Source organism: Dermacentor albipictus, chromosome 7, assembly GCF_038994185.2.
Source record: "Dermacentor albipictus isolate Rhodes 1998 colony chromosome 7, USDA_Dalb.pri_finalv2, whole genome shotgun sequence".
Classification (NCBI taxonomy): Eukaryota; Metazoa; Arthropoda; class Arachnida; order Ixodida; family Ixodidae; genus Dermacentor; species Dermacentor albipictus.
In genome coordinates, this window is record NC_091827.1 from 82,585,139 (window position 1) to 82,612,056 (window position 26,918).

The 26,918-nt window shown below is 46.4% G+C and overlaps 1 protein-coding gene across 2 annotated transcripts; it reads right to left on the reverse strand.

The window, feature by feature from the left end:
- LOC135907563 (uncharacterized) lies at positions 1-26,918 on the reverse strand. 2 transcript variants are annotated; one of them, XM_065439253.1, is made up of 5 exons: positions 26,833-26,918; positions 20,769-20,898; positions 6,558-6,703; positions 4,465-4,597; positions 1-732 (listed from the first exon to the last, which is right to left on the reverse strand). In XM_065439253.1, exons 1-5 carry the CDS (start codon positions 26,885-26,887, stop codon positions 474-476), a joined length of 723 nt encoding a protein of 240 aa, XP_065295325.1. In that variant the 5' UTR covers positions 26,888-26,918; the 3' UTR covers positions 1-473. The 2 variants fall into 2 exon arrangements, with proteins under 2 accessions (XP_065295325.1, XP_065295316.1); XM_065439244.2 differs by lacking the exon at positions 26,833-26,918 and adding an exon at positions 25,356-25,671.

The following is a 26,918-nucleotide window of genomic DNA, read 5'->3' on the forward strand; positions in this document are numbered from 1 at the left end:
TTCACTGTTTATCACTATTCTCCCTCTGTGTGTGGCCCAGTGGCAGTTACCAGGACTGCATAGAGGGCTATAAGGTGCTCTGGTTCGTTTACGCTAACATTGCAGTACCGGTATTCCGCAAGTATATTTTTTAAAATTTGTCTGTTCCTTGTTTTGCGCTTTTCCATGCTGTGATGCAATCTGCTAGTGTGCTGCAGTCGTCGGTGGTCATTCTAGATGGCTGAATAATCAATGTCACTGACCTTCCAAGGCTACCAACATGGCTTTATTTATGTGTCGACTTTTGATCTATCTTCTTTGCGATCAATTTATGCGCTGAATGAACTATATATAATAAGCACGCCGACGATCACCACGGCAGTGTCCATCGTATATAGCACCGATGACGCGCTACGTTTCTAGTGCGAATGAGTTGCGTGTCGTTTGTTATGGCCAGCAAAAAAGCTTGAGTGTGAAGTAAACGGAGCCACATGTTAGCTTCTATTGCCGATGGAGTTGACAATCTCGATGACGAGCTCGAAGTAGCCGTCGAACTTGGGGTCTTTCGGGCCCAGCGCTGGCAGCTTAGGCAGAACCTTGCATTCCTGCGATCCCCTTCCGTAGTTTCCACACACCAGACTCAGCGTCTCGCCGAACACCTGCTCCACCAGGTTGAGCGTGAGCTCCTTGCCACCGACGTCCTCGCAAGGCGTCAATACTGACTCGAGGCAGTCCACCAATTCGCCGTACGCGCTGCACAGAAACGCAAGGCGCTTAGGGTCTCGAACATCCGGGTGGGCCTCGGGCGAGTTAATGGAATGCTTAAATTTCCTCAGCGGGAAGCATTGTCTAGAGACGCGTGAAGGGAACACGTGTGTTGCTGCGCATTGACTGCACTGAAGCTTATGAGGCATCTTGTTTTACATCTGCAACAAACACTCAGCTAGAATTGCCACCAACATATTTCTTTTTCATGCAGTGACATGTTTTGAGACAAGTTCGTTCATACAAAAATGAATTAGGATATCACGAGAAAAATTTACAAATCAGTACATCTCCTGCCGAAGAAGACATGATCGTGCAAGCTGCATCATGTAAAGCATGCGAATTTGTCTGAAATGGCCAAACTGACGTAATCTGCATGATTCCTAATTATAGTAGCTTCAATAGGACCTTTAATAAAACACGTGAAGGATGCAGTGCATCGCTAGGTGTATGGTATGGACTAATACAATGTGCTTTTCTTCTTTAGGAATGTAGAACCTATTGAAGAAAATTGAAATGAAAGTGAACGAAAGAATAACTTTTCGCCGGTGGGAGCCGTACCCACAACCTCCGCATTACGCGTGCGTCGCGCTACTAATTGTGCTACGGAGACGCCTATCAATTCGTTCATTAACTTGCGTATTTATGTTTACTAAATCTAGCCCACGCATTGTTAGCCAGTGCCACTGAGAGCCAAGCTGCGCGTACGCGGAACATCCTCTTTTGCCCGGCGATTTTTCTGCCCACTTTCATTTCCCGCTCTCCTTGATAATTTTCTACCTTACACTTTGAACCACCGTTACCTTCTCCAACGCATTCCATGGCGTCATCGTTTTCTGGCTTTAAGTGGGCATGATTACCAAAATCGAGCCCGTCAGTTCCCTTTTTTTCTCTCGTTTATTTAGTGCGGGTGTCTTGAATCAGGCAGCCTCGATGTGATTAGGTAGCGTGCGAGGGTTTATAAGCCATGTGCCTGCTCTCCTAAGATGCTGTGTGACATGGCGCGGTCAGACAAAAAGTGATGTTCTGAATACGCCCGCCTTGGCTCTGAGTGCAGCTGGCTAACGCTCCCAGTGCTAGGTTCAGTGAACATAAATACCCAAGTTAGGGGACGAATTGATAGCCGTCCCAGTAGCACGACTCTTAGTAGAACGCAAGCGTAGTGCGGAGGTTGTGGGTTCGGCTTCCACCGGTGGGAAGTTATAATTTCCTCCACTTTTATTTTCCTTTTCTTCATTTCATTCGGCACTCCAATTTAAACCAGACTTCCCCGATGCTTCCCTTCACGTTTTTGTCTGCTGACTTTATGCGGTCACGATTAACAATGCGAGCCACTCAGTGCCCTTTCTTCTCTCGTTTTTCTGCTTTCAGTCTGGTTAACCTCCCTGCCGTTCCTCCTTCCCTTTTCTCTCTATCTCTCGTCTTCTTTAGGCAGTTCGAAAAATACATTTTACAGAATTTGGATATTTCTTTGAGTTTTTGTCAAGTTCGCGCTTTATTTTATTTGGTTACAATTTTCGCAAAATATTGTGAAATGTTTCAGGCCACCAAATAAATATACTTGTATAAATAAGTTTTACCAGCCGCCTTTACGTGAAGCTTATCCGGCGTACGTCTGTATGGTGGTTTAGTTTATTCCCCTTCCTTCGATGCATTCTAATAGTAAAATTCGTATCCGTAAAAGTACATGAAATGAAGGTCGTTCCCTTCAAAACCATAACGAAATACTGGAACGCATCAGATTCTACTTAATAATATTCTATAATTACGTTTTTATGAACCAATTTTTTTTCTTTTCAAAGAAGATGTACGTGTCGTAACGTTGCCACGCATAAAGTTGTCCCGTGCCACAAAAACAACGTGGTGTTTGGCACTAGCTCCGCTATTCAGTCATCTGCTATGCCACTACTGGTTGCTTAGCGCTACGTAGCAGCATGGAAGACGAACAAGCGGGCTCCAGCAAAGCTCTTATATATATATATATATATATATATATATATATATATATATATATATATATATGTATATATATATATATATATATATTCAGGTGTTTAGCATGCTGCAACCACTATCAGAACACTAGTCCCGACGTTGTTCGGGTGACTTCCTATTAATTTTGACTAGCTTGGGTTGTTTATAGTGCAGCTAAGTCCATGCACAGGAAGGTTCTTTTTGCACTTCCACAATTTTGAACAATTTCTATAAAAAATCGACCAGATAAGTGATAAATATTTATCTTACAGTCCCTAGATCGTCACTTCTTCTATCAGATCTAACAAACGTCCTAAAACTCGATGCAGTGGTTGACCAAAAGCAAATGTCTCCCTTTTCATGTATTTAGATACGTAGCCCTGAGCGAAAGCATTCTCTTATTCGAGCTTTAAAATCGATTCGCTATGCTAAATTTCAAACTAGAGGCAGCAACAGTTAGTTTGGTTTCGTAGCGTGCTTCTGTTCTTTTTCTTTCTTCTTTTTTCCGTTGTGTTTTTTCTTTTACTTATTTATTCGATTGAAGTTTTTCTCTTTTCTTTTTCTTTTTTCACGAGCACCGGTTTCTGCCGCTTCTTCAATCATCTCTTTCAGAAACACAAAAGCCCACAACCACCAGTAAAACAGGTAATAGAGGGCTGCTGTGCCCGCCCTGGACACGCCGGCTGACACGCGGTAGTTGACACGTGATTGAGAGACGGCCGTGTCCCTGGCCTTGTGCACAACACTCCTCTATTCTCAATTCGACACGCTAACACACCTTCCCTCGTTGCCGCACCCACCCGCCTTACGCCATCTCCCCTTTAAAAGAACCCCACCCATACATACTGTGGCGAGGAAAGCAGATGTCGCATTGAAGAAGACAAGTCCACTTGTCGAAACGTTGGCTCCTGCTTTCACCTTGTTCTTCTTTTGCTCATCCTCTTATTACAGGGTATTAGAATAGCGTTTGCAAAGAAACGCAAGAGCATCACGTACGCAAAAAATTGCATTGTTCTCACTATGCACGCGGCGTACGTTATTGGGGTACTGCGGGTAACTTAGGCTACGTTAAAGTACAGTTATCTGGTGTTTTCAACGTAAGTAATGTTCCGTACGCTAAAGAATAGCATTGTTGAACATGACGACACCCATGGCTCTCTCTTTGGTAAGAGTTATGTTGTTGGCTACGCTCCGCCAATAGTTGATCGCCAGCAATTGCTGAAATTGGCTTTCAGTTCCTCTATGCTCACATGAAACGTTAGTTCTGGGTATAGAGCACGTCTAATCCTGGAGATCGTTCTTTGATTACGGCGCCTAGGGAGTCTAAGCGAGATACGTCGGCACAGAAACGAAAGGATTGTTCCTAATTAATTGTTTTGGCTTGGATTTGGTTTACACCAGATCAAGATGGCACCTTCTCTTTCAGCGTCTTCATTTATGTTTGCGTCCCGCTACGTTAGGTTAGTAGTCTTGATGGAATTCGCAAAGTAATGCACCGCAAAGCTGCTTGCGTTTAACCTACGTGACGCGACAAGCGCTATTCTAGAACTCTCTAATGGACGTGCGGTCGCCTACTATTTTCTCCGCAGTCCGTAACACTCTGCTCTTACTTTACATCAGAACAAGCCGTTCAATTGAGCAAATATTGTATATTCGGAGTTACAATGCCCTTCAGTATTTGCACTCCGCAGTAATGTACCTTTTAACAGAGCCTGCACACCGTAGAATTGAATACCCCACACTCACCAGCATGCGTAGTCGATGACGTTCTTTCTCGGTGCCTTGACAACGGCCTTCTCAAGATTGCCATGTAGACCGTTCAAGCAGGCGTTGATCTTTGCTCCAACGGAATTCGTGCAACCAATGGCCTTTTGGTACGCTGGGGACAGCACGACATACATGCAAGATTATGATGTGGGTCCTTTGGGGATGTGCACCTAAATAAATCTAAACAAAGTGCGACTATGACCACTACAAAATGGTCGGCAAAGCACTTGCATTACTTTTTGTGTGTAGCGCTCATGGTGAAATTGGATTAATTTGTGGTAGAAGTAAGCGAGTGGGGGGGGGGGGGGGGGCACTGCAATATGTTTCGCATCACCTGCAAGGCGTCGAGAGTAATATGCGCAAACAAGTTCATGTGGTTTCTATAGCGATAGCAATTTTATGGACACTACAGGCGCATTTCTTTAGTCGCCGTGGTGTTCCTTATAAAGGGTGGCAATATCACCGCCGCGCGCTGTCTGCTGTATGTGCGACTTAAAGCGTGCGAGGCTAAGCCAACGATGGTGGCTGGCGCCGTCTTGCTCGCGCTGGGGAGGAAAGCAGGGAGTAAGCGTGCCGTCTTCCGTCGCACGCAATGCACCGGGGGAAGGGGAGGGAGGGGGTGCGGTGCATTTTACTCTAGCGGCTGCTGCGTATGGCCCGACCGCGCGGGCCCTCACTTGAAAGCGATCTGCGATGTGGACAGAGTTCGCCAAGTGTTGACACTTTCGTGTGCGCTGTGTTCTTGCCGCTTAGTTCACGTTGAAGCGAGGTGCTGCACGAAGGTCAATTCGCTCGCTGATGCTGCCGCTCTTTCTCATTCCAGCGTTTTGACAGTGAGTGTGCGCGGTCATCGAGCGATGTATGGTCAGGTTTGTATGTGCGTGCGTGGCACTATGCCTAATAATTAAGTTAGTGAGCGTATGTTTACAATTTTGCACGGCCAATAAAACTACAATCTTTAATCATTATTGTAGTCTAAGTTGCTATCGCAATCGATGCCTCGACTTTCAGGCGAACCGGCGACTTCTTTATTTAGCGTGTACATGCGCTACTTATATCCACCCTCAAGTAATTCGTATGTGCTATCTCGAAATGTGCATTTACCACACCTATTGTAATACGTCTTCCAGACGCCCAGATTTTGTAGGTTGCCTAGCATCATTATGTATGAACATGTCGCCTATCAACTTTCTCACAATAGTATTACTGTATGTCTTGCGGGATTGTTAGCTTTGCGTCCCCACTATTTGCTAACCGGCAACTTACACGCCAATACACTGGCACTAGTATGATTATACTTGTTTTCATTGGCATTTTGGCGCACATTCACAGTTTCCACGAAAGCATATTTACAAATAATGTATACCAATAAAAGTGAATTTTTCATTCTTCATGAGCACATGCAGAGTGTATGCACAACCGTGTAGTTTCCTGAATCTGTGTTATCTATAAAATACATTAGCCAACATTCATCTTAAACGAAATGGCTCTCCTAGCGTGATCACAACTTTTGTATAAGCAAATCGATATATATATACAGAGGAAAACTAGCCATAATATATATAAATATATATATATATATATATATATATATATATATATATATATATATATATATATATATATATATATATATATATATATATATATATATATATATATACTTCGTGAATAGCGTGCGTAGTACCCATGCGTGCATCGCTTCAGAATGCAATTTTTTATGTGCTGTACTTCATGCAGCATAAATGCGGATTATCCCCAAAACGGGGTAACCAGTAACAATGACACGAAACACCAGTGTGCGTCAGACGAGAACATCTTGAATGGGCGTCCTAAACGAAAGTTTTTTTTTAATGGCGTCAGTTAAGTGACTGGTAAATGACATCAGAAAGAGTAAAGCTTTTGCGCGTTATTTAGTCTCTGCTAACCTGCGTTCCGTCTAGACGTGAACTTGTGTGTCACACACACGTGACGAGAATGCTGTCATTCGGTGATGCTATGTTCGTTATTCGAAAGCTCTGGCTGGAAGTCCCACCCCATCTTTATGATAACACATCAAAATACTTCATTACCTTCGTATGGTTTAGAACCGACAGTGCAGGTGGCGTCAACGTTGTCCTGGAAAGCCTCTAGGGCCAGCAGTACCGCAGCCCTCGGGATGCCTTCAATACACTCCTTCGCAAACTGCTTGTTGCACTCAAGCTGTCGTACGTATAGCCTCAAAGAAATAAAAAAGGAAAGAGCATAAGAACAAACCAACTTCTTGTTAGCCTTTCTGGCATGGCATGTTACTTGTATGAGAGTGTGCCTACTATTCCACAGCCTGCATAAAACACTGTCACATATTCTATATTTCTCTGCATAAAGAAATGTGGAGCACAGTTCTTGTTAACTTATTAAGACTTGAATACAACGGTTCAGCGTGCTTCATTTTGAGAAACGTTTCCACCATTTGGGGCTTATTTTCTTTCTAAACAATAACCATCAGCCGCCTTCTTTGCCTTTCCCTTGTTTTAAACTCTGCGCCCACCCTTTTCCTGCAAGGAATCGCATGCGCGTTATCAGCGCGGCATAGATTTATTGGAAGGAAAGTAGCAAGCGAAGACTATTCTAGAAAAGAAATGGAAGCAAGATGGACGATGAATATGATTTCTGGGACAAAGTACTTCGCGAAGTGCGTAAATATTTAGGGTTTCATTAGAGGCCACAAAATTGCCTTAAAATAGCGCGGTAAGAACGAAATAGGCGTATTTTCAGTGATAAATTATTCAAGCCTCTGACTATCAGAGATGGAGTGACGATGACTGCTGAACTCAATGAAATTTAAAATTTACCTAAGGTATTTTCCAATTGTCGTTTTCTAATTGCCAGCGACGGGCACCAATGTTTTGCTCGTTGCTTTCACGGATAGCTGACGTTATGCGTTGCCACAGAAAACACATTGGAATATTTTTATTCATTTCAAGCAAATTTTAAGGGTGAACATATGGAAAGTAGCGGGTCTGAAACTGCGAGATAAACTCACTAAGCGAACACCTAACATACTTGGCTCGCGGTCGAAGAAAAAGTGAAACCGACGATGTAATCATGCTTTTGATTTTGCGCTCAGTATGCAACGGTTCACATTATTTCAGTTTACCCTAGAAAGGGGTGGTGGCATGGAAACCGGTGCTATTGGTTTAAGGTCATGACTTTCCTCGCACACAGGATTGGGACCGCCTTTGCAATCGGACGCTGCCGCACTCTCACCTCAGGCTACGCAATCAAATATCTATTGAATGCACTGACGTTGTATCCAGCAATAAGGGCATACGCGGAGAGCACGCCAAATTGTCTGCGATGTCTCGGATGCCAGCCAGCATAGAATTTTCTGTGTTGGTTCGTGCGCTTACTGGAGAGTGAATACTGCCCCAAGTTTGAATCTGCGCAGTAAAGTGTCACGGAGCCATCTTGATCGTGGCGAAAAGAAGCAGATCTGATTTTCAGCTCATCTGAGAAATAATTAGTCCTTCAAGATAGTCTCAAATTACTCAGCGCAGCCTGCGGGCGCTCCGTATCTATAGCAGAAGAGAGCAGTGCTTGTACATGAAATCTGCAAATCGCAAATGCTCACTGCACCAACGCGTTTATGCTCAAATTGTTGTGCATCCGCCTAAACGTGGCCCGCCATCCCGCCGTAATTAGGAATCAATTAAAGTGCTCTTCAGTGGCCCGCTAATGTTATCTTTTCGTGTACAAAAGAATAAGTTAGTTGGCGAGTTCTTTATTTGCCCAGTAAGATGCACGCAGCACTTCGGAAGGAAACGAAAAACCAACCAGCGGCATGCTCTACTGCTGCATATGATTATTGATTGCTGCCGAATCTTTTATTCAGTTCGAGTTTAATATACAATGCTAGATGCGGGGAGACCGAAACAAAGGAACTAATTACAGTGAATTTCAAAGAGGAGCGCTACCAAAGACCAAGATGGAAACCAGCTCGTGCCAAATCCAGATGCCCATCTTCGTCTTCCTTTGCGTCATGTCTCTTAAGCGTTTGCTGTATCGTAATACAACCACCCCGGCGCAAAAACGCCGTCCTGGTGCCGACAGATATCGGTGGCAAGCAGAGAGATATTGGGCTTGAGCCTGACGACGTGAACAATGTCACTGGCGTTCGGAGGAGAGGGCGTTGCGGGGCTAGCTGGAACGATTTCGTAGGTGACCTAAGTGACATGACGAGCCACGCGATATGGGTCTTTGTAACATGAGAGGTGTTTCTCGCAAATGCTTACTCGACGGGAAGGTAACCAAAGCAGCAGGGCAACTAAGGCGCCCGGCGATATGTGCACTGCACAGTGACAGAGGTCACATCGACGCTTCTGGTTCCCTTGTGACACTGATAGGGGGGCGCGTGCGAGCTGTCTAGAGTAGTCGGCGTGAGCGATTTGATATCACGGGCATATCGTGATGCCGTGACTGCTTCGACACAATATCCATATAATTGAGCAACAGCGTAGTGACATGGCCGCTATCCAGAAAAAGAGTTCGTCAATATCTGCAGGAGTTAGAACGGCTTAAGGCACTTGTGGATTCAGTTTCCCATGTAGATGTACAACAGGTCAGTCTCGCTTATATCGCCAGTAATCTTGAGCGCTTGATACTGAGCACGTTAAAGCACGTCAATGGCAGTAGGCCGCAACCCATGTACTTCCGTCTGTTTGCCGATCGCAACTGTCTACCCCCAATGACCAATTCACACTGGCACTTTTGGAGTGCATATGTTTCACTTTTGCATTGTGTTCTACAGGGTGTCCAAAATTAGGTTTTGTGGTTTTCTCAAGATTAGGCACTGGGACGCACGCGAAGAACACCTGCGCAAATAAGTTATGTGGCCAGGGGGGAAATTAAGTGAGATTATCGCTGTCAGCAGCCCAATAAACTAAATTAGAATAATTAACTTTTTGTTGACAGCAGTAAGTGAGTGTTTCCATTGAAAGGTCACAGGCAGCCGTGTTTTTACAAATATCAGTTGCAAGAATTCCTTTCGCATATCTGTGCTCCGAGATATCTGACTCGAAATTTTTATTGTTGGCATTATTACGCATTCAAGAGAGTTAGGATCGGCGCAAGGTTCCTCCCTGATGGGACGCGGCTGTTGCGTGCGGCGTTTAGACTGTAAATGGGGTGGTTACATTGCCAAAGGTGATAACTGTTCCCCTTCCGCTCTTGGCTGGCGAAAAAAAAAATCGAAGAACCCCGAACACGCGACCGCGCAGCCTGTAACAATGGCGGCAGCTGCCATGCCGAGATAATGGCGCGATTGGACAAGCCGGAGGGCAGTGCGCGTGCGTAATGATGACCAGACCAGCGGGCATGGTCCTTGCCTGGGCTGCCCAAATAACGTGACTGCCGATTTCCAAGTATTGTAAGTTTTACTGACATCAAGATCAGCAAGTGCCATCACTCCGCGCTGTCATATCTTGATCAAAAATGGAGAAAATGAGATTAATTGCAGCTTTTAGTCCTCGCGATCAAACTTAGTCCCCAGAGAGACCAACTGAAACAAGACAGCTGGCATGTCCAAACATCAGAGGACTAAGTGCTTATTCTCCCGCTTTCTCTCCGGGTTGAAAGGGAGCAACGGTAGGATGAACAGGAACGGTAGCATGAACGGCAACGGTACGATGAACGGCAACGGTATACGATGAGTGGCAACGCTTGCTCTCGTCACGCAACTGTTGCTCTCCTGCAGGACGCCGCTGACAAATGTGCGCGCGCCCAGGTATATTCGACGGCCAGATTTTTTTGTTGACTGGCATAGGGGTACTACGTGCTGCAAACTGGACAGCACATAGGTATGCTGCCCACAAATAAAAGGCACGGATGCACCAAGACGCTTGCGCCTGAAGAGGCATTCGTCGCGAGTGCGATGCTCTACCAATTGAGCTACCAAAAAAATGCGAGGGTGTGGGTTTGGTTCCCCCCTGTGGCAAGTTGTTTTTAATCCACTTTAATTTCCAGTAATTTATCGTTACTTTATTAAGCACAAGTATTTTCCTCTACGTTGTCCTTGGTTTCAGTGTTTGTTGGCTTTTCATGATATGACTTCTAAAAATCGGGACCCTCGGTTAACCCCCTTTTTTCTCGTTTATTACATAACGAGGGTGTCGAATCCGGCTACGTTGATGCCTTCACGTAGCATATGTGGGTTTATTGAAGAGTTGCCTTCACCCAAAAAGATCACGTTCTCGTGACGCCTGCGGCAAAAAGGACGTCCCACGTCCGCCGCCAAGGTCTGTGTGTGGTGGTGCTGGCTAACACTCCCAGGGTTCTACTAGGACACATAAATACCCAAGAAAGTGGATGGGAAAACAGCGCCGCGGTAGCTCAATTCGTAGAGCATCGCACGCGAAATGCGAAGGTTGTGGGTTCGGTTCCCACCTGCGGCAAGTTGTTTTTTCTTCCACTTTAACTGCCATTTATTCTTCGTTTCTTTATTTCATTTATTAGGCACAAGTAATTTCCCCTATGTTGTCCTTGGTGTCAATGTTTTTTGGCGTCTCATGATATATATATATATATATATATATATATATATATATATATATATATATATATATATATATATATATATATATATATATGTGTGTGTGTGTGTGTGTGTGTGTGTGTGTGTGTGCGTGTGTCTGTATAGTTTACTTGCTGTATGCACCAGCAAGTAAATTTACCTTGGCCAGTCTACGTAGACTGCCAATTTACCTTGGCAGTCTACTTTACCAGTCTACGTGGTCGCTCGTCTCCTCAGTTTGGTGACCCGGACGTGATACTGCCATATGCTCCTGTGGTAGAGACGACCATGGACCCGAACAACGCTACGAGAGCTCAAGGCCAGAACGCTTCCCAGGAACGCGGTGAGCCCTCATGTTCCGCCATTGCTTTCCGCCTCCCACAGTACTGGGACCAGCATCCTTCGGCGTGGTTTCTTCAGGCCGAAGCGCAATTTCAAGTCGCTGGTATCCGCTCTCAAGCCTCGAAGTTCCATTACGCCGTCGCAGCGCTCTCGCCGGCCGCCATTGTCGAGGTAACAGATTTGTTAAACTCTCCATTGTCTGCCGCCGCCTATGACGATCTCAAGGCAGCACTGCTACAGCGCACAGCAGCTTCACAACGTTCTCGCTCCCAGCAGCTTCTGTCCGCTGAAGAACTCGGCGACCGACGCCCTAGCGAACTTCTTCGCCGAATGAGCGAGCTGCTCGGAAACAAAGCGAGATCCATCGACGACACGCTGTTGAGCGAACTGTTTTTGCAACGACCCCCGCTAACGTGCAGATGGTCCTGGTGACAGCCTCTACCATGGACCTTACCGGACTTGCCGCTTTGGCCGACAAAGTCATGAAAGTAGCCACCCCAACCATCGCAGCCACGTCACCGTCTCCGGGTGACAATTCAACCACTCTGCAAACACTTCCCTGCTCTGCCGCAGTGCAATCTCCGCTCGACTCCTTGTGTGAGCGCCTGGAACGCATCATCTGTGGAACGGAACATCGCCGCACATCTCGTCGTCCACGCAGCCGTAGTTCCAGCAGATCAAGACGCACGGGCACACAAAATGAAACCTCAACTACAGAGCCTGGCGTTTGCTACTACCACCGCCGTTTTGGAAACTATGCTCGTCACTGTCGGTGTCCCTGCGCTTGGCAGGAAAACAGGCCGGCCGACCTCTAACGGCGACGAGTGGTCTGTCCCAGCACACAAGTCGCCTTTTCTACGTGATGGACAGAGTTACGGGTCAACGATTCTTAGTCGACACAGGTGCTGACGTCAGCATTCTTCCCGCAAAGCACCCCGACCGAAAAGCGACACCTTTGTCGTTCTTGCAAGCCGTCAACGGCACCAGGATTCTAGTTTTCTCGTCACGCTCCGTCATGCTAAACCTTGGCCTTCGACGAGCGTTTCGCTGGATTTTCCTGGTTGCTGACATCCGTCATGGGGCGCTATAACGTAAAACTATTCCAAACTTTTCTATTCCAATTCTTCTATCAGCCCTCCGCGATTGGTCAAAAACTTTTTTTGACCAGCCCCCATTTCACCTGTCTGTCACGCGACGTTAAAAAAACCGCAATACCTCCCCATCTGATATGATGTGTGCACACTGATTATGCATGATTTGAGAGAAAAAAGAAAAACAGTTATTTCTCATTCGACCCCTTTTCGCCATTAGCCCTCGACTATTGGTAAAAAGTTTCCGGGCTGCACCCACTTCACCTGCCTGTCACGCGACGTCACAAAACCGCACGAACTCACCGCGTCAAAGTGACGTGTACGCGATAAAGATGCATTAATATGCCGAACAAAACTGAATTTTTTTCGGAATAGCCGCAGGCTGCCCCGTTCCGAAAGGAATAAAAGATAGCTGCCGCCGATCGCTGAGACGCTGGCTACTCACACCTGCCGGAGAGCATGGGTGTATTTGCGTGTAAAAAAATTCTTCCGTGACCGTGTAACGTTTTTAAGCACTTTCGACACGTTTACTACCTCATTCTGCCAACTCTTCTTTGCTGAGGGTCAATTTTAGCGTCATTCTTAAGCTTCCGTTGCATGCCGCCGCGATTTTCGACCAGCCACCACAAGCTAAGTAAGGGAAAGCCGACCAATCGCAGACGCCGGCACCACCCTCTTCATCCGGTTATCGGTTTTCAGTAAACTGGCTCTGCCCTAGTGAATCCCTCTCCACTTGAGCGTTCTCCTCGCCTCTTGTCAGCCAATTAGATACAACAAGCCGCTCAGTGTAGGCAATGTTATTCGTTTTTCGAGCAAACAAAAGGGACCGCCTATGAAAGAGGAGAGCGTTTGATTGGTCTGTTCAGACAACCCTATGGGTGACCGCCCGGTGCTTGCGTCGGTGGTTACGCAAATTTGACGTCAGGATATTGGAATAGAAACATATTGGAATAGTTTTACGTTATAGGGCCCATGCAGTCATTGGAGCAGACTTCTTGCATAACTACGGACCACTTGTGGACATCCAACGACGCCGTCTCATCGACTCCGTGACCCAGCTATCCGTTCCCGGCGTCCCATCATCAGGCACATCGCCCATAGCGCCTATTTCTGCCATGTTGGACGAACCTTTCGCCGCGCTCCTACGCGAGTTTCCCACTTTGACGCGCCTGCCGGACTGCACACAACCGGTGCAACATGACGTGTGCCATCACATCGTCACCTCCGGCCCACCGGTCTATTTCTGACCCCGGCGTTTGTCTCCGGAGAAATTCAAGATCGCTCGCGTGGAGTGCGAACACATGCTGCAACTTGGCATCATCCGCCCTTCCTCCAGTAACTGGGCATCACCACTTCACATGGTGCCTAAGAAGACGGGAGACTGGCGCCCATGTGGCGATTACCGGGCACTAAACAACGTCACAGTTCCTGATCGCTACCCTCTACCGAACATTCAGGACTTCACGGTAGCGTTGCACGGTGCGAGGATCTTTTCTAAGATCCATCTCGTTCGTGCCTACCATCAACTACCGGTCACTGAAGAAGACATTTCCAAGACCGCCATCACCACACCCTTCGGTCTTTTCGAATTCCTCCGCATGCCTTTCAGTTTACGGAACGCGGGTCAATCCTTTCAGCGTTTCATCGATTCCGTCACCCGAGGTTTGCCTTTCGTTTTGCATACATTGACGACCTTCTCGTCGCAAGCTCTTCGGCAGAAAAACATCTTCACCACTTGCGGTTGCTGTTTTCACGCCTTGCCAGTAAAGGAATTGTCATCAACGCCGCCAAGAGTGAATTCGGTCAACCCGAACTCGAGTTCCTCGGTCATATCGTCGACGCTAACGGCATTCAACCACTGCCGTCCAAGGTTCGCGTCATCGAAAACTTTCCCCGACCGACCACACTCACCAAGCATCGCCAATTTCACGAATTCGTCAACTTCTACCGCCGATTCATTCCCGAGTGCGCATGATTTATGGCTCCGCTAGACGCTCTCCTGGTAAACAAACGCAAACAAGTGCTTCAGTGGACTGAAGAGGCCACCGACGCTTTCACAAGAGTCAAGTCTGCCCTCACCGACGCCACGCTGCTTAGACACCCAAAGCCAGAGGCACTCACTGCCATCATGACCGACGCTTCAAACACCGCCGTTGGTGCCGTTCTGCAACAATTCATCGACAATGAGTGGCATCCACTCGCTTTTTACTCCAAGAAACTGAAGCCTGCTCAGTCCCGCTACAGCGTGTTCGGCCGTGAATTACTCGGTGTTTACCTGGCTATCAAGCATTTTCGCCATTTCCTCGAAGGCCGTACATTCACTGTCTTAACTGACCACAAGCCCCTTGTGCACGCAACGAATCGTTCGGCATCCTGTTACTCGCCCCGCGAGATTCGACACCTTTTCTGCATCTCCGAGTTTACAACAACGTTCCGCCACATCAAGGGCGCCTGCAACGTTCCAGCCGACGTTCTGAGTCGTGTCAATGTCGTTTCCACGTTGACATCGGAACCATTCATCATCGCGGCCGACTTACTCGCCAGTCAACAGCGTGACGAAACTGAACTTCGTACACTCCGGAATTCGTCAACGTCCCTGAAATTGGAAGACGTCGTTGTGACCCCAGATGGTATGTCCATCGTCTGCGACACTTTTAGCGACACACCTAGACCATACATTCCGGCATCCCTTCGCAGACGTCTATTCGAAACCGTGCACAACATGTCGCACCCTGGCATACGCGCGACACAGAAGCTCCTTTCCAGTCGTTTCGTTTGGCTTCGGCTAAACGCGCAAGTTCGCGATTGGGTTCGCTGCTCTTTGTCGTGTCAACGTTCGAAGATCCAGCGTCACCCCATTCCGCCTGCCAAGTCTTTTCTTCCACCGGATGCTCGTTCTGACACCGTACACCTGGACCTCATCGGCTCTCTCCCACCTTCGAAAGGTTACTGCTACACACTGACATGCATCGACGGTTATACACGGTGGCCAGAAGCTACACCTATATCTGACATCTCAGCGCCCACTGTTGCAGCAGCTTTCGTGTCTACGTGGATCGCAAGGTTCGGCTGCCCATCCACAATAATCAAAGTTCGCGTTCGACAGTTTGACTCAGCACTCTTCAACGAGCTACTGAAACTACTCGGAACTACACGTTTTCGCACAACTGCTTACCACCCGCAGTCCAATTGACTAGTTGAACATTTTCCCCGGCATCTCAAGGCCTCCCTTAAGGCACATGAATCCCCGGAGAAGTGGGTCCTGCATTTGCCCCTCGTCTTACTTGGCATCAGAGCCACACTCAAGAGTGACCTAGGTTGCTCCTGTTCTCAGGTAGTCTACGGCACTCACCTACGCCTTCCGTGCGATATCTTTGTCGCCACCACTAAAACCCCTATGCCATCACCTGCTGACTACGCTGCCGAACTGCAAGCTTTCTTCAGCCAGATACGCCCCGTGCCTACACGTTCACAAGAAGCAAGGTCCCGTATATTTCTCTCGCACTCACCTCTGCTACCCACGTTTTCGTCCGTAGCTGTGCCGCGCGGAAGCCTTTGCAACCACACTACTCCGGGCCATATTGTGTTCTAGAGCGTCGTCCGACGACGTTTGTTGTGAATGTCAACGGCTGATCAGACGCGATTGCCCTGGAACGTCTCAAACCCGCCTACAACGAAGCACCCGCGCCGTCTGCTCCACCAGTATGCGACGCGACCCTGCTGCATCCTTCGCCGCCTCTTGTGCACGTCACACCCAAGACCAACGCCAAACACGCTGCGTCACGTGGACTTTCCATCATTCGTCGAACTTTCCTCCTCTCTAGGGGGGAGCACTCTGTAGCAGCAGCAGCATCGGCGTCGCACGAGAGATGACGTAGACGCTCGTGTCTACACGAGGCACGAGCGACTGGCACGCTCCGGCACGGGCTAACGTTCCGAAGAAGATTATTTAAAAAGAATGCTACGCTAAGAGATAGAGTGTCGGTTCTTCCTCTCCTGAGAGAGCCCGAGACTTTACCGGTCTACGTGGTCGCTCGTCGCCACAAACTCAACGCTCATAAGTTGTGTGAGGCTTAACTGGAAAGGTTATCATTTGTTCCTATCCTGAAGATAAAGTTGCTGTAGGGCCACCCTTGTTTACACTACTATTGATTCGGTAATATGTATGGATGACCGTGGGGCCCCGCTGCACCACTGTAAGTTCAATCTACCAAATTTTGTGTCGTGTGCTTTTCACAGTATAACAAAGTGCGGTGCAAGTGAGTTTCTCTATTATATGTCACGACTCAAAGATGCAGTACTCATTGTAAATTCGCATACTAATCTATGACCACGGAATAACATGGCAGCATGGAATCTAACAAGGTGGGTTCCTTTAACCCCCAATAATAAGGCGTTTCTTGTCAGATCAGTTAGGTAGTCGTTCTTGGTCTAGCGATCTGAAGTACAAATGCATGAGCTGTCTGCTACACCTTGGTGTGGGTTTCTGCGTGATTATTTCTTTTGCTGTTGTGTTCGACTGAATGCTCGCACCTTGTTGCTCATTGTCTTCAGTATCCAATCTATGTGTTGATTGCTTATGTCACTTTATTCTCAAGTATCTTACTGTAGTGTACCATAAAAATATATATGTTTATGATTAGGTGACACTGACAAGGGAAAAGAAGAGAAACATGCTCATTTTGCCCCCAATTCTTGTGTCCATTATCGTGTCTTCTTGTGGCATGCCCCATTATTGTTTTGAAGGTCCACAGCCAATGTGCCTGTTGAAAAATTTGTCCAGTGGCAAGGTTGAATAATGAAAAAGCTACGTGTCCTGGCACACCGTGGCACGATTGCATCATTTCATTAAAATTTTGCTTCATTGAACGTCAACGCATTGTATGGAAATGCAAATTATCTCCTCTTACTGCACAAGTGTGCCGTTCCATATTATTTGCTGCGGAAATGACGTGAAAAACTAATGACTGTGCTTGAATGTCGAAAGTTTTATTGTAATTGCAGCTGTGCAAAGAACTGATGCATATTGGTATGACTTTACATGGCTATAATATACATTTCAAGCATGGCCAATGTTAAGGTGTAGGTTTATGTTAAAGGTCACAACAGTAGCATATTATAGGACAATAGGATGCACAGGTAGTATGCACGTGAGCAAAATATTTGCGCTCGTTCCAGAAGAAGCTCCGTAATACTGTTCAAACATGTTGTAGTGTTCCGCAAGCCCCAATGGTACAACGCCTGATTGCAAAATCACTCAGCTGCATGAATAAAAGGAAAAGGTGCAATTAAACTCGCAGTGGCATGAAGTGCCACAAATATGACTAACACATTTTTGCATAGATACTGCTTAGTTGAGATGACAGAGACCTTGTGCCACAATCCTGCTTTTTTGGCAGTAGACGTCATGTGAAGACCACGCATCACAGGAGCCGCAGAACTTTTGACACAGCTTGTCACAGAGCCTTTCTCCTCACCCATCATTCGTAGTCACATTACATATTACAGTAGAATAGATATTTTAAACTTGAAGGGACCTCAATTTTTTTGAATAATCAGAAATTTAAATTACCAGATGCAAGCATAAACATGGCTTGGGGCAAAAACCTGCTTATGAGGCAATGTAATATCTCGAATTTGAATTATTGTAAGTCTACTCTAATCATGGGCAGCATGTCATAATCTTCACAACTGCAGGGAGGAACACAAAGACAGAGGAAGCATGAACGAAGAAACCAGCGCAAAAGAAGGTGCAGTGACCTCAAAAACCAAAGCAAAATGCTCATATTATGATATCAGCACCGGCTTACAGACTGATTTGAATGCCTTCCTGCTTCTCCTAAATGTATCCCAATTGCAGGGCATTGTTGAAAATCGGCCAATTTCTAACTTTTGATAATTTTTAATGTATTTTAGGATGGTTGACAGCCTTGATGTCCAAGTGGTACACACTGCAGAATCCGCCTCTTACCTTGAAGATAAGCATGCAAAATCGTGAGCCTGTAAAGCGTTTTAAGAAACGGAACGAAGTAGTGGAATGGCCCTTGCATGACCTCTGCTGATACACACTGTAAGCCTCCTTCGCATGGCATTAGCTTCTTTATTACATTCCATGCTGATTCCTTTGATGACGCTTACTGCTTGTTTACAATATTGGTGTGTACTGGATACTCAAGACCCCAAGGCATGCTTTGTGACTGTCAATTGTACATGCAGCTGTCCTGAACCTCACAATTCCAGTAAAGGCTGAGCCGTTATTTGTGAGCGCACTTGCTGTAAAGGAAAATAATGAATATCTGCGCACCTGCCAGCCCGTTTGCATTGTGCCGCCTTCAAAACTGGCTCTCCTCAGTTATGGTAACATTTCTCATGCAGTGCAATACAAATAACTTTTGTGTAGTGGCTACACATGTCATATTCTGGCATGGTTTGAAGCTATATTTTCAGAGGTTTCGGTTTTGCAGTGTACCGACACAGATAAAAACTTCCACCTTCATTTTCTTACATGATGATTGGTGTGTTAATCAATTTCTTTAATTTGTGCTTCCATCAGCTAGGGCACAGTCTTCGTTTCACCTAATGTTTGAAGCATTGCAAAAGCTGTACCCTTTGGCACTCAAAAGGTTGAACAGCCATGCCCTCGGAAACCAGTCAGTCAGATTATATTGTCGAGAGCATGGCTTCCAATTAGTTTTCAAGCTTGCACTTATTCTTTGATTTCTTGCCGAAGGCTGTGTCTTTCATAATGCTGTACACAGTTTGTGAAATTGGGTATGGAGTGTTATCATTTGTGCAAGCCAGCGTAACTAGTCAAAGACGTCCTCCTGAGTTTAACAGATTGGATATCTGTTCAATTGCCATTCACCTTTTTGCACTGTATCGCAGCGCATAAATCAGATTGAGTCCTACAAACTATCTGTAGGCTGCATGACAGAGCCCACAGAGAATGGAAAGGTTTCACTCAACTGTTTTTGCATCAGCACAGCTGGAAAGAACTTCAGGTGGCTTATCAAACCGGAGTCCGTCGCTACCGGTTCCCTCATAATCATATCTTGGTTTTGAAATGTAAAACCCCATAATTTGTTTTCTTCTTCGCAGCACCCGGATGCCTCACCTGGTGCCTACAGTAACATTCGGAGTTACTATCCTTCTGGAAGCAAGAGCACTCCATGTGCTGCATGACTTGATTGAAATTGACAAGGGTAGCAATATTTCTGGCCTGGCAACGCAGAGTTCCATGTACTGGGCATTTGAGATTGTTTTTCCGCCAAAGACAAGATAACATTTGATTTAATATGCAGCATGGTTTGTGCTCACAGTGGTGTGCGGCCAACTGCAGTAGTGCTTGTGGCACACATGTTGCTGCAGTGAAGAAAATGTGTTCCTTTGTTTCAATTTTGTCCATTACAACCACCCATGCAGCGCTCAGCCAAGCAGCTCAGGTCGTGCGTCGAGCGTCTGGAAAACATGTCCGAGATAAATATTTAACCTCATAAGGAGTAGCTACACATATGGAGGGTTGAACAGTTCATCCCCTGCGGAGTAACTGGAGTGTAGAGCGGGTGCTCCTCGGAGAGTAACTGCAACAACCAACAGTTAGCCCTGAGAGGGCAATTCGCGAGACTAAGATTTCATCCTTCAGGGTGTAACTGGAGGCCCTGAAGGTCCATCTCCAAGAGACTAACTGCAAGGAGACCAATAGTGCGTCCCCTTGCCATTGCTCCCTAAAGTGACTAATGGTCGTGGCAACGTAGTTAGTCCCTGAAAAGACTAACTAATATGCTCTCGTAAGTTCCTTTTGGCTTAGAGTGTAGCTTCCACAGTCTTGCAAGGAACTACCGGGTTTGAGTATAGACCTCTTCAATGCCGCCAGTTTCGGTTGCCACCACTGACTGCCTTCTTCAGAAAAATTAGGATTGGAACATGATTGCCTAATACATGGGCTCTGATGGTACAGTTCGAGGAAATTTTGCTTTGGAGATGCCAGACGGGGCTATGCTGACGAAATGAGATTCTGTTACACCTCGTTTGTGTGTTTATGTTATCCTGAGGCCATTCAAGTCATTATATAATAACAATAATTTAGTCACTCATCGGACTAGTGCTAACATCCCAGCCTGAGTTTATTAGTGTGACTTCATACTTCCAATATGCATTAAAGAATGACATAGCTAAAGATAGCACGACATGAAAACTACCCGTTATATTACCTCTGGAAACTTGTATCATTAGCAAATATCGCGCGCTCACTAAACCATTCTAGCTAGCGCGTGTGAGTGATTAGATACTCGGATACTCACTCGCACTTCTTCACGAATGGCGCCCCCGAAACTGCCAAGTGAGTGGTCTTTCCGTAGGGCAAGAAGTCATCACCGCAAGCCCGCATAGTATCCACTTTACAGCCGGGCTTTAGCTGGGCCCAGCACGTACCTGCAAAAGTCAAATGGGAAACATACACGTTTTTGCGCTGACAGGAATTGACTGTTCATTGTCCTTTACTATGCGCAGGTCTTCGCGTTATATATTCAAACGGAGCTGGTCAACGCTGGCGAGCTAGAAGAGACGCATGCCTCGCTCAACAGTGCATTATTAGGGAAATTCTTCTTAAAAATTACATCCGAAAGCATTAATAGGGTGACATAGCAGTACACCGAGGCACTATACCTCAGTACAGGGTGGCAGCAAAGCCATTGTCGTCGTCTTCATCGTGACGTAGAGCATCTGGTACACAGACAACCCCGGCGGCGAAAGTACCGCCCCGGTGGGCTCACCGGCGAAGAGCAAGCAGAGGATAAGTAGGTCTCGAAACAGGAAGCATGAACAATTGCAGTCGCCTGTCTCACAGATGATGATGTGGGAGCCATGGAGGGAAGTTCCTATGCCGCGTTCGTGAGTCAAAGCAAGAGAAGAGCTTTCAGCACAGGCGAACACGACGACGACGATTTTTGGAGCAGCACAAGGGATCCACGTAGGAAGTTCTCATCCATGTGTTGATGGCCCTAATTGGCCTCTTGAGTAGCACGAACACTCCATTACCGGTGGTCCTTCGCACGACGAGTGCGCACGAGGGCATAACTTGTGCATTAAGTACTCGTGGCCGCATTATAAGGAAGCAAGATGTTGAGGGAGGACCGACCCACGGCCAAACCAAAGGCAAGGAGGGTAGTAGATGGCTGTGTCGTTTCAAGAAGAGTTGTAGCCGGACGTAACGAAATGCAGTATTTCAGTCTCCATAAACATCACACATGTATACAGCCCGAATTTCAATGAGCGTACGGTTCAGATAATCGGTAAGGCTTCATCATTGGTCATGATTTGCTGGCGGTAAACCGGTAGTGATGATGATAATCATGGTGATTGTTCAAGATATACGTGCTCGCGGTGGGGGATTTGCTAAGTCTCATCAAATTCACGTTCATTGGTAATATGGACAATAATTATGGGACAAGATTATTGTTCCTCAGATAATTCGAACCACATAACTAGATGATCACACATAAAACAAATAAATTAGTGTTCTCTGATTGGCTGAGGCTGGAACGAATTGTGAAATACTGAAGAATATCATCAAACTATACTTGAAGGGACCGGCGAAATGTGTCTTTAGTAATAGGATTTACTTCGACTATAAAAGATGTGCAGAGATACGGCACTATATGTCAGAGACCCTATTAGCCATTTTACATATTTTAAGCATAAGGAAATGAATGTAGTAGCTAGTTTGTCTCGTGTTTTTAGGCGTGGTATACAAGTACTGGATTAATTTGGCTTCCCTGGTTTCGGTTTCGAGAAAGCGCCGGCGCTGTATCAAAACGAAAATAGAGATCTTACTTCTCCAGTCAGTGGCATAATAACAATCGGTTGGCAGGCGGAGTCGAATGACTAGAACAGCGCGCGGGATGACATCTGAAATTTCGGTTCTCCCTATTTTATTCGTTTATGGGGTGAGTTGAAAGTCCGCAAGGCTGTCCATGTGTGTACACCTGCGAGAAAAAGTACACGATCCAAGGAATGACGAATAAAGCCGATTTTTATGTCTGCCTGTGAATAGAACTTGAAATTCAGAACTGCAGTCCAAACTTGGCATTGTGAACTTTCCAGTGTACTCGACAATTCATGTTTTTGCATGTTAGTTACACAGAAATTTAGATTTTTCGTCGACCCTGCGGTCTCCATTCTTTTGATCACGGATGTACTATCGGCGACAAATGAAAGTTGAACAGCGGTGCGCGTGGCCCAAGCATAATTGAAGATATAGTGCGCACCGTCCAGTCATCACCATTGACAAGCGCGCACATTCGATTTGGCCGCACTGCGCGATCCCCCTCTAGTGAGATAATTTCGCTTCCATCGTGGTTGTTACATTTGAAAGGGAAGAAATAAAAAAATAAAAAACGAAGCTAAAATATTGCAGTTTACGGCGAGTCTTGGCGCACAGATCGCCGAAGCCACAAGTGCTGTCAGCGGGAATAGCGGTGCGCGTGGTGCAGTTTGCACCATCATCGCCCGCACCGTGCACCGTCATCGCAAGGTAGATTCGCCCACGCGGTGCAGGCGATGACGGTGCAAACTGCACCACGCGCACCGCTGTTCACACCGACAGCACTTGTGGCTTCGGCGATCTGCGCGACAAGACTCGCCGTAAACTGCGATATTTTAGCTTCGTTTTCATTTTTTATATCCGTTTTCATTTTTTACATAGCAACCGGAGTCCTAAGACTTTGATCTGATCTACGATAGGCATCGGGCCCCTGTTAACGTTGGCGCTAATGTTCGGTATTTCTCCGTATTGTTTCCTGGACGTAGGGTATAGATAAGAATCCCCTAGGAGCAAGACGGTCGTTGACAATGAAGCATCACTTGGTATCTTCATTTTGCTTATGACTCCAACTACGCCGAATATGTGAGCGGTCTTTACTTGATTTCTGGTTTTTCATGTGATATTTTACGCGTGTTGATTGTTGTGACATTGTAATGCTTCGCGCGCTGCTTTTCTTGCACATATCTCTGTCCTTCTTTATCTCGGTAGGTGGTATGTGGAGTTCGAATCTACAATATTTTTATTGCAATGTCAAATTGAAACATGTCAAAAGCATTATTCTGAAATAACTGCTATGCTTCACGACCCACGCACACACACAATAGGTCGCTCACGAGCACCACTGCTAATAAAACTTGTGCCTCTACGATAAGCCTACGTGGTGGCGATAACCACTGAGCCGTCGCTCAAATTTACACCTCCGACAATCTTACGAGCTACGCAGCAAAATACTAACTGTAATAAATCAGGGTGCGGGAACTCTTTATTGCTCCCTTGAGACACTCGGTCCCATGCCGATACGTGGCGGCAGCGCCGTTTCCCCCTCTGGCGGTTGCCGGATATCCAACTGGATGTAATTCACAAACAAACAACGCCCCCATGACGTCACAGATGAGGTCAGAAGTTACACGGCAAGCCGGCGTGAAGAGAGGCTTGCGGCGAGATCCTCCTTTCCCTCTTCGCACGCAAGCAGGGTGCGTTCGTGCTCTCTTGCAGATCCCTTGGCCGCGTGGCGACATTGGCCATATCGCGGAGCAGAAGCTGCTGAAGAGTGTCGGGCTTACGAAATGCTTTTCTTCTGCCGCGTTTATATTGAAGCTTCTATTCATATTGTAAAGCACTGGGACAGAACTCGTACACACCAGTGCCTATCAGTTATAATGAAAAATATTTATACAGCAAACCGTCGTTAACTATCAATAATCGCACATAATATATTACATTTCCTCCGGTCGTGAAAGTAGCCGCTTTCGAATTACTAACTCGTGGTTTGATTTAGGGCTAGGGCTACAGTGCAACTAGTCCACAGATATAGTGGGGGATAGTATAAAGAAAACTTCCTGCTCCATCAATCGTTAATTTTGTTCTTGCGTTATGAAGTCCATCAACTAATGCTGGCCGATTATTCAGTCAGCCAAAACTCAACACAAGTAAATGTTGAACGTTTTCGGTTTTATTCGCACATTCCGTACTCGAAGAAAGACTGACCTCCACGCAGTGCGAAAGTGTCAGTCTGCAGAATCAATGTTCAATTTACAACCAAAATTTGTAAATAATGAGCGAACATAGATTCCGGAAGATCCAAACTTATGCGAAAATTAACCATCACGAGCTGGCCACACGGAACTTCGCTATCACGTATGTCAGGAAGACGACAGATTTCATGGCTTACAGAAAGAAGGTAGTGTGCAGTACATGTATTTCATTGACAGTATGAGAAATATAGACCCGCAGAATTTTAAACTGGCCACATGCATCTGCATGAACATGAAGTAGCCTATAATTGCTCTTATTATCTAAACTACATGCCGAATGAGGAAGCATATTTCTACAGCGCTACAAGTGCACTTAATCTGCCTGTCGACATATTTTTCGTCATCTTCATATATAGACAAAAGTACTGAGGGCATTCGGACACTTTTTTGACGCAGCAGCAACGCAAGGAACCAACCAATAATTAAAAGAGACTTGGGAGCACTCTTCATCCAAGGGCGATTACCAGTGCGTACTTCATTGTCATTGAATAGGCTATACTTGTATTAAATGCTGTAATTAAATACATTTTTCCAGCAAAACAAGTAACGTTGCGCCTCGTCTACGATACAGGTGCTCAAAATCCTGCACACACCGACGCGGGGCTTAAAGTAAGTGAAATGAGCAATAAAAACGAACACGCACTAAAGCCCTTCAGTGCAAGTATTTCACCGACAGCAGATTCGCTGCCGTCATGACGAATGGGTCGAGTAACACTGCTCCTATGTCAGTCCACTCAGGCTTTGCACAGAACTGGCTGAATCATGCAACATGAATATCTGTTCAAAAAATAAAGTGAAATGTTTGTGCTTACCTGCTGTCAATAGGAAACCTGAAAAACACCTGAAATTCCCGGTGTTAGAACAGCACAGAGCCGCGGAACACATGCTATCCCTCTTTTAAACATGTCTTCGTCTAATGCTTCATTGAACTGGTTTCCTGCGTCTTCCGTACGTTCAATGCTTGATTAAGCTTCTCTGTTTTTCCAATCTTCGTACGTGGGAGGACGACCGAATCACATGACCAAGCGGGATCCGCCTTGTGATATCGCTGAGCAATTGACAAGGGTGAGCGGAGGTGAGCTCGAAGGACGCACGACGACAACCACTTCCCGTGCTTCGCCCGATATAAAATTCACAAAGGGATAAATAAAAAGAACGTAACTCAGGATGTCCGGCAACCGTTTGGAGCGCGCATGTTCCTTGAAACCAAAACTAGCACTCGCATTCCGCGGATGCAGCAGCGCCATCGTGCAAATCAACCGTGCTGCCCAGCAGCGCATGGCTGAGGTACCAGATGCAACGAAGACACGACTAAGGATAATGACACGACTACACGACGATAAAAACGACGGTCGCCCTAAAGTTGGTTCTACTAGCATTTCACGTTCCTGATTTCTACGTGAACCGCAATACACCGATATCTGCACTAACGACCACCATGACGGAGATAACGGCAGCGCCACAACTCTGATGGTAACAACGACAAGCACTAGAGAGATTTTTTTTTTCACCCACTGCGTTTTCACATGCAAGACAGGGACTGTATCAGGGATAGTTGCGAGAAGGATAGCGACAACGAAGCTGTACGAAGTTAAAGACGGCTGCACTATCGATGCGCAACGACAATGTTAGCGACTTGGCTAAAGACAGTGTGATTGAAATATCACAAGCTCGAAAATGCTTAGATTTTCGACCCAGGTGGTACGCCACCCGATTGTATCCTGGCGCCACGCGTATGACAAGAATATGTTACGTGGTTACAAGTTAGCGTAGACGCTGCAGAACAGCCGCCGTCAGGCAAGTAAACAGACATGAAATGTTTCAGTCCTTTTCCACCATCCTGCAGTCATGCGACCAACATAAGGGAAGGCGACAGTGACACTTACTATACGGCAAAACTTGAATTACTTCTGGAATTTCAAGTGCGAGAACCATTATTGGGCATGAAGCACGCTGTAGTAGAGCACTCCGGAATAAAATTGAACACCCGGGTATCTTTAACGTGCCCCCAATGAACGGGAAACTGGCGTTGTTGCATGATGCCCGCATCGAAACGCGGCCGAGGCGGCCGAGATTCGATCCCGTGTCGTCGTGCTTAGCAGCGCAACACCTAAGCCGCTAAGCCACCATGGTGGGCATAGTAACACTTGCACCTGCGGCCGCTGCGGTCGACAATGCTGATTTGCCAATATTGCAAGAAATCCTGTATGATATAACCGGTATACATAAGAACCTTATGAATATACAATGCGTACTCTGCCAGCGGAATGTAGAGAAAACAATGCTTACTCATAAGTGAAGCGGCCAGCAGCGCAAGACCGGCGGCAGCGGGTTTCAGCAACATCTTCGCAACTCTTACTCACGGCGCCACCCAG

Excerpts from the sequence above, each read along its gene's own strand:
- LOC135907563 (XM_065439244.2), bottom strand. The coding sequence starts at position 25,428 with ATGTGTTCCGCGGCTCTGTGCTGTTCTAACACCGGGAATTTCAGGTGT. Across the intron at positions 4,598-6,557 it reads CGGTTCTAAACCATACGAAG|CGTACCAAAAGGCCATTGGT; the intron begins GTAATGAAGTAT and ends TGCTGTCCCCAG. Across the intron at positions 733-4,464 it reads GTCATCGACTACGCATGCTG|CGCGTACGGCGAATTGGTGG; the intron begins GTGAGTGTGGGG and ends GTTTCTGTGCAG.